Consider the following 7,763-nt stretch of genomic DNA (forward strand, 5'->3'; position numbering starts at 1 on the left):
ACAGTAGCTCAATAACAGTTGTACAAACCACTTAGACTGCAGTTGGAGAATAAGGGGGAAAATAGATTGATAGAATAATTATTAATACTGCACACCATGTGTGAAAATCTGGAGTGTTGCGCGAAAGTGTGTTGTAAAAACAAAACACTGGAACACTGTGGCAGAAACACCGCATGCCTTAGAAAAGTTGCTCAACTTAAGTGCATAATAGGAAGGTATTTTTCATCTGAAGTTAAATTTGTGGTTTTTGATTTTAATTTTTAAAATGGATAAAAATGTTTAAACATTATTATGTTTTTTTCTTTTTAAATATGTCAGAAAACAAAGGAACAAAGATGGAATTTTCCTAAAGACCACACCTTACATATCACAAGACTGTATCTCCCGGAATATAAATTCAAGAAGAAAATCATTATGGCAACAATAGAGAGTATACCTCTTTTCCATGATGAGCAGTTAAATGTTGAGGATGATGGTAAGTTATTTTTTATTCATTTATTTAGTGATGGTATAAAGTAATACATAATTGTATTAAAGTTTTTTGTTCTCCTCAGGAACAAATGCCATTCAACTTGTGGTTCTGGGTAAAACTGGATCGGAAAAAGCACTTTGGCCAATACTATATTTGGAGTGCAAAATGAGTTTAATGTCAGGCATTCTGTAAGTTCAGCGACAAAAGTCTGTCAGACCAAAGCTGAAACAGTAAATGGGAGAAAGCTGCGACGGATCGACACTCCAGGATTATTTGACACAGACCTGGACAACACAAAGTTGAGCTCTAAAGATGTGAGGTTCCTCATTGAGTGTGCCTCTGGAGTTCATGCTTTTCTTATTCTGCTTAAAGTGGAGAGGTTTACAAAGCAGGAGAAGGAAGTAACAGATTCAATATTCAAACAAAAGAGGCTCTGAAATACAGCACAGTGGTGTTCACTCATGGAGACCAGCTCCATGAGGAAACCATTGAATCATGGGTTGAAGACAATGAGAACATGAAAACCCTGGTGCAGAAATGTGGAGGCCGCTGTCATGTGATTGATAATAAATACTGGAACAATCGTAAACTCAATGAGCACCCATACAGGAACAACCAAGTCCAAATTGAGAATCTGCTCAACACCATTGAGGAAACTGTGAGAAAAAATGGAGGATTTTACACCAATAAGACACTGCAAAAGATTGAAAAATCAATCAGCAGGTTCAAGCCAAAGATCCACAGATATAATAGATAGAAAGAGCTAAAGAAATTGTGCAAAAAAGCCTTTCGTCCAAATTAAAACATGTGGTCATTGGATGTGCTATCGGTGTTGCAGTTGGTGCAGCAGTGATACCATTAAGTATTTTTTTAATTCCATGTGTGAAAACAGGAGGGGTGGTGGCAGGTGCAGGTGTTTTGGCATCAGGGGCAGAATTAACTCATTTGAAGGGGACTTTTTTTTTTTTTTTGCTTGATTGTGTTTCCATCAATCAGCTTTGTTGATATTATGGTTCATACCAGTGTCGACTCAAATAGAATTCACTCTTTTAAATACTTCAGTCCTGTTGAACAGACTTTATCATTCTCTCTGCCAAGTTTTGTTGAAAATTCCTCCTGTATGATTTAACCCAGTGTTTTTCAACCACTGTGCCGTGGCACACTAGTGTGCCGTGAGATATTGTCTGGTGTGCCTTGGGAAATTATCCAATCCTCACCTAGTTGTTTTTTTTTTTTAAACAAATGCATTTTTAACCACAAATAATGTACCGTTTTCGAGTGTCGATGCTGTCTAGTGATCAGCAGAGTAACCATTTTATACTCTTCCATATCAGGTAGTTAATTTCTTTGAGACAAGAGAATTAGTGATGTATTGAGGCACTGTGGCTAGTGAGACTATACAGTGTTCCTAGTCAAGACACTTTGATGAGAACATTTTCTGCTGGTGGTGCCTCGTGATTGTTTCAATGAAAAAAATGTGCCTTGACTCAACAAAGGTTGAAAAACACTGATTTAACCTATACAGCAATACAGCATTATCATGAACAATCAATAGTGAAATAATATAATATAACATGTCAAAACATTTGAATAAAGATTTCAAAGTGAAAAACATCGTTTTTGTTTTTTATTTGCTATTGCAAGATAAAGTCAAAGTACAGTCTTACATTTGTTATAATCTAAAAAACAGACAGTTCATTTCATGGTACGCCTATCATATCTCATTGTTATTTTTTATTTCTTTTGCTTGTGAAGCTACTGTTAAGGTTAATAATGATACTGTAATACTGTATGTTTTATTAAATCCTTCACATTAGATTAGATGCCTCAGAGCACAGTTGTGGGTCAACTAGCAGCGGACTTTTGCCTGGCTTAGTTATTTGGAAACTGCAAAATGTTATGTAATGTCAGTAAATAAAAGTTTTTTTATTTTTTTTATCAAGAAGCGTGCAGGGAGACTGGAAAACTATTCTATAACTTTGATGTGTTTTAATATGATGTACCATACTTAACTTACTGAAATATAAATACACAGAATTAAAGGCATCTAGTGTTGTAGAATAAAGACATCTAGATCAATTCATAGAAGCAGTCATTAAAGGTTTATTTTACAGATCAGTAGAGAACACTTGATACAACAACATACAATCCATAAATAACATCCAGTAATGAGTCAATGATTTAGTGTAACCATTTCAGTTTTCCTGAGAAAGGACCTAAAAAGTGAACAAACTTAATGTTACTTGTGTTTTCAAATACAATTATAAATCCTTTGTCTGTCCAGGTTCCCTCACCTTGTGCGCATGTTTTCCTGCGTCTGTTTCGGGGCAGAGTCACATCCAGTCGGGACAAAGACTCCGGTGTTTTTAAGATCTCCTCCAGTTTGATCTGCTCCTCACAGTCCTGCTATAGAAATACTAAATTAGGCCATTGTTGGGTTTAAATACAACACTCTGGAATGTGAGGTCCAGGTTTATGTCTGTCCTGAAGCTTCATGAAAAGCCCAGGATTTAATGGAATGACAATCGCTCTGATACATTTACCTGTGAGGCCGGTAGTGTCTGGCTCCTCCTCTTTCCCGTTGGAGTGCTCCATGGGCTGCCTGATCTCCTCCCTGCCTTTCCTCCCTCTCTTTTCTCTCTTTCCTTCTCTTTCTGCTGCAGGACGGTCTGTCGCGTGGCTCTAAACTCCAGGGAGAAGTCACTGATGGTTTTGCAGAAGTCCTCCGCTCGGATGTCCCGCACCATGGCCCGAGAGTAGCCCAGGAACAGCAGGAACGAGTGGAACCTACAGAGACGAAGACCATCAGAAAAGAAGGAGAAGATGAAAAATAAATGTAAATGTAACTCCCTTATCATTTTATACAATATTTAACTCCTTCAAACTGAAAACATCCTCTACAGCAGGTTGTAGTGAAATGTTGCCATCTACTGGACAAATCACAGAAGTGTTGAGATAAAGAACACAAATAGAATCCATAAATTGTCAAAGTAGATATTTTTGTGAAGACGTTTCTAAATATTTGCTTCCCTTTTATTTCCTTTCTGCTGATAGGTGTTTGTGGTTAATGTTCCTCAGAAATCGTCCCACCTGTTGATGACTCTGCGGTGCACGGCCCTCAGCACCTTCAGTCTCTCCTCGCACTCCTTCAGGAACTTGGGCAGCCTGCGTCGCACCGTCCCGTCTGAGGATGAGTCCTCCTGGCTCCTCTTCTTCTCCCCTTTCCCCTGTTTCCTCTTCTCATCCGCTTTGTCCAGGAGCTTCAGCTGCTCCCACGAGGCTTTGCACAGGCCCTCCAGCTGGGACAGGCTGGACTGGACCAGAGAGTAGTCACACTGAAGGACGAGAAGGCGGATGTAGAACTTGGTGCATGTTTTTTGATGAGTGTGCAGTTTTTGACACAGAAAAGAAGCAAAAGTGATATTCCTTGCACTTGAATCTTGATTAGAGCCACATACTGACCTTGCCGGCTTTTGTGACCGCAGTGATGTCGGAGTAGAGGTCCGAGGTCTGTGGGTACATTTGCTGCAGGAGCGTACAGACGTGGAGGAGGAGCGGCTGACGGGAGTGAGTGTCTCTGACCTGGGACAGTTTACCCAAATAACTCAGCTCGAACCCACGAGTCTGTGAAGATAATACAGAGAAGAGAAGTTACTGCAACTTGTTACAGAGTTGGCCACACAGTTACAATATTACAATACAATGTCTTTCTTTTGTTGCCACCTTTTATTTTAGGGTAGATAAAGTGAAAGACTCTCAATAGACAGTGAACTGAGGACACCTTGTGGTCAAAGAAATGTATCTCTGCTTTGTCTCCACTCACTTTGCACCCGTTGAGGAAGTTGCCGATGGCTAACACAGTGGCCAGGATGCGTCTGAAAGTCTGACTCGCTGAGAGCTGCTCCATGGCCAGCTTCAGGTGGAAGAGAGGCTCAGCGATTTCCTGCTCAGAGCAAAGAAAAGAGATAGAAGTTGTTGAGTTCCTGAACAAATCACAGTCATGGTCAGATCTTACAAACTGCCATTGAGTTCTTTGGGACGGCATTATCGTGAATGATGCAAAAAGAGAGAAATGTTATCTCAAGAACATGGAGTGACAAGCCAGTTTTCTGTTCACATAAACTGATAAAACTAAACTAATAAAGACAATCTGTAACACTTAGATCAACTTTCTTTTCATTCATGCTTCTATTTCATAAAGGTTTTTGAGAAGTTAATCAAATGTCCCTCCTGTAATTAACCAGCTTAATTTACTTTGCCTTTGTGTGGTTGAAATGTCTTGCCAAAGGACACAGTGGCAGGCTAAAATAACTGAGGTCCGACTCACTCTCTCCATGTTGTCGTAGTCCAGAGCGAAGGCCCAGAGCTGCAGCCTGGTGCTGAGGTGAGGGATCTCCCCCAGGGTGAGCAGGCACTGTTCGGCCGGAGCCAGGCAGCACTGGGGGGTCTGAGCCTTGGCTTCTCTTATCAGACAGAGCTCCTCTTCTGTGGGCAGTATGTCCTGGAGACGCTGCAACAAAAAACAGAGTTAAAGAGTGAATTTGAAATAAAAATTCAACCTTTTTTGTGTGATTTGTGCTCTTGACCCACATGGTCTGAATCCTGTTTGAAGCTTTCTGGGTGGTGCTTCCTTAACCTCTTTACCCCCGCCTGAACTGAGCACATTTACTCCTGTTTGACATTACCCAGATCTTAAAGCTTCTTGAAAAAAAGTGTCAAAATAGAAACAAAAATGAGACAAAAACAAGGGTGAAAATGCAACAAAAGAGCAGCAAAAATGTTTCCAAAAAGTGACAAAAGAGCAGCAAAAGAGTGACAGAAAAGTAACAGAAAAGTAACTAAAAACTGATGAGAATGTGACAAAAAAGTGACAAAAATGTGTGATGAAAACACAACAAAAAGAGCAACATGAAAGTGACAAAAATGCAACAAAATAGTGACAGAAAAGTGATGAAAAAGTGACAAATTTGGATATGGTGGGGTCAAGAGGTTCAGTGCTTTTAACCATAAACATGTAATCCCAGTTCTCTTGTCCACTGGTCCCTTTGGAGACAATAAGGTTAGTCTCAGCTGCTTCTCCACTTTTCTCCTCCCCTCCATCAACCAGCACTGATCTTGATCTTGATCTATACCCCCCAGAGTAGATACCATCCTAAACTGATCATCAAACTATCATCTACCAGTGTCTAAGATTCCTCTGGTTAAACAATATGATATAATGGCAAATACTGGTCTATTACCTGTATGTCCTCTCTGTCTAAGACGCTGTTGTCCATGCTGTAGATGGCCGGGGGCAGGAGGCGAGGGGGGGGCAGGCTGCTCAGGGCGATGGTGATGATGTTGGAACGCTTCATGCATAAAACGGAGACAGACGGCTGCTTCTGTGGAGGAAATAAAGCCTTGTGTAGATCTTTGACAGTAAAATAACAATGCATTATGGGTAGTCTTGCACAAGGACCGGCTGCAGGGCTGATATAGTCTTACCTTCTGCGCACACATCACACTGAAAGCTGCGCTGCTCCCCTTGCTCTCAAACAGCTGCTCCAGTCGGTTGGCGTCCACCTGAACCGGCTCCAGCCCCGCCCAGATGGTCTGCCTCCCGAAGCGGGTCAGCCTGGGCAGGACGGGCAGACTCTGCAGCTCCCTCCAGTGTAGCTTCAGCGTGTTCCCCTTATCCGCAGACGGGACATTTGCGGGCGAGCAGGGCACGGGCAGGGGAGGGGGCGGCGGAGGAAGTCCTGGGACGCCGGTGGAGGCGTCGCTGACCGAGCCCGAGCTCTCATCTTCAGCGCTGTCCAGGTCCTCTTCGTCCCAGAGGTCTGAGAAGTCCAACGTGTTGAGGCAGAGGCGAGCGGCTGGTTTTAGGAAGCTCAAAGTCTGTTCGAAATCCCAGTTTAGGTTGAAGTCCTTGGTTTGCTCGGATTCTTTCATTGTCCCGGTTCTTAAAAGCCTCTACAGTAAATAATATCCCAGATCTCCAAACAAAACTTTCTTGGATCTCAACTTTCGAAACCGTATAAGTCTTGATTTCAGATTAAAAGGGAAGCAGAGTCTTTCACTTACTGTATGTTGATTTAAATCTTCACTTTACAGAAAAGTATTGTCCCAAATTGCAAAAAGCCTCCACATCCTCCATGGTGAAGCTGTTATTGTTACTGAAGTCCAATTACAAGCCCATAACTGTCTCCTCTTCTCAACTTTAAAGATGGTCTCCTCTTGAAGTTCTTACAAAGCCTTTTCGTCAGTTCATTTGGGTGTGTTTTGATCTGCCAGTCGTCATCTTTTCTTTGCACCCAACATAAACCACGTAGAAAAATTGTCCCGTATTCCTTGGTAGTGATCCCTTAAAGTTAGAAGATGATCATGGACTCGTGATCTCGATGCTGTCCACAATCCACGCTGTCGTCTCTGCTGTCACCTCCAAAATTCACAAAATTCTGTGCATGCTTTCCTGCTCTTCTTCCTCGTCCACAAAAATGCACACCTCACGCTTCCCAAACAATCTCTTTTCTTTGCACCGATGACCCCAAACCTGCTATTACCCTCCAAGTCTGTCCACTGTCTTCTCCTTCTGAATAGCTGCTGCAGTGCTCCAAACTTCTGCACTTGTCGGTTTGTCTATCAGTTTTTTTGGTTTATTTGAGCTGCGCCCTTTCCCGTGATGATTCCCTTATCGAAGCTGCATCTGCTGTTTGTATTGGGACTTGTGTATACAGAGCTCTTTATCTGTGTCTGAGGATCTCAAACGGCCTCCTCAAGACGCTTTGAAGACATAATAGTGTGCAGCACGTTTCTTTGCAAATATGAATCTGTTAACAGTGATATAGGGATAATAAGCTGTGTAGGTTTAACCCCTTAACTCCCACCTGAACCGAGCACATTTTCTCCAGTTTGGCTTTACTCCAATCCAAAAACTTCTGGAAAAAAGGAGAGAAAATAGCGAAGGAACTGAGAAAAAAAAACAATGATGAAGATGTGACAAAAAAGTGAGAAAACTTAGGCAAAAACTGACATAAAAATGACAAAAAATTGACAAAAAATTGACAAAAAACTTATGAAAAAGTGGCAAAAATGTCACAAAAATTGACAAAAAGATATATAAGATATATAAAAAAATGACAAAAATGTGACAAAAACGTGACAAAAAATTCACAAAAAAATTCACAAAAAAATGACAGAAAGTGACAAAAAATGATGAAAAAATGATGAAAAAGTGGCAAAAATGTCACAAAGATTTGACAAAAAAAAGGACAAAAAAATGACGAAAAAATGATGAAAATTTGACAAACAA

General features: G+C 41.1%; 1 protein-coding gene across 2 annotated transcripts; it reads right to left on the bottom strand.

Moving 5' to 3' along the window:
- Window positions 1-2,577: 2,577 nt before the first annotated feature.
- On the bottom strand, window positions 2,578-7,267 carry LOC306980507 (FH1/FH2 domain-containing protein 1-like). Of its 2 annotated transcripts, none has more exons than XM_079579934.1 (9): window positions 5,957-7,267; window positions 5,713-5,853; window positions 4,800-4,982; window positions 4,296-4,415; window positions 3,935-4,096; window positions 3,563-3,807; window positions 3,016-3,259; window positions 2,767-2,875; window positions 2,578-2,688 (listed from the first exon to the last, which is right to left on the bottom strand). In XM_079579934.1, the coding sequence occupies exons 1-9, from the start codon at window positions 6,401-6,403 to the stop codon at window positions 2,654-2,656; spliced, it is 1,686 nt and encodes a 561-aa protein (XP_079436060.1). In that variant the 5' UTR covers window positions 6,404-7,267; the 3' UTR covers window positions 2,578-2,653. The 2 variants fall into 2 exon arrangements, with proteins under 2 accessions (XP_079436060.1, XP_079436059.1); XM_079579933.1 differs by having other exon boundaries at window positions 2,767-2,878; window positions 5,957-7,266.
- Between the last annotated feature and the right edge of the window lie 496 nt (window positions 7,268-7,763).

Source organism: Gobius niger (genome assembly GCF_951799975.1).
Source record: "Gobius niger genome assembly, chromosome: 21".
Taxonomy (NCBI): Eukaryota; Metazoa; Chordata; class Actinopteri; order Gobiiformes; family Gobiidae; genus Gobius; species Gobius niger.

Bases quoted from the DNA above. Each gene is read 5' to 3' on its own strand.
- LOC306980507 (XM_079579933.1), bottom strand. From the start codon at position 6,403: ATGAAAGAATCCGAGCAAACCAAGGACTTCAACCTAAACTGGGATTTC. The intron at 4,416-4,799 runs GTGAGTCGGACC...TGCTCTGAGCAG, and splicing joins ACTACGACAACATGGAGAGA to GAAATCGCTGAGCCTCTCTT. The intron at 4,097-4,295 runs GTGAGTGGAGAC...TTATCTTCACAG, and splicing joins ACTTCCTCAACGGGTGCAAA to ACTCGTGGGTTCGAGCTGAG.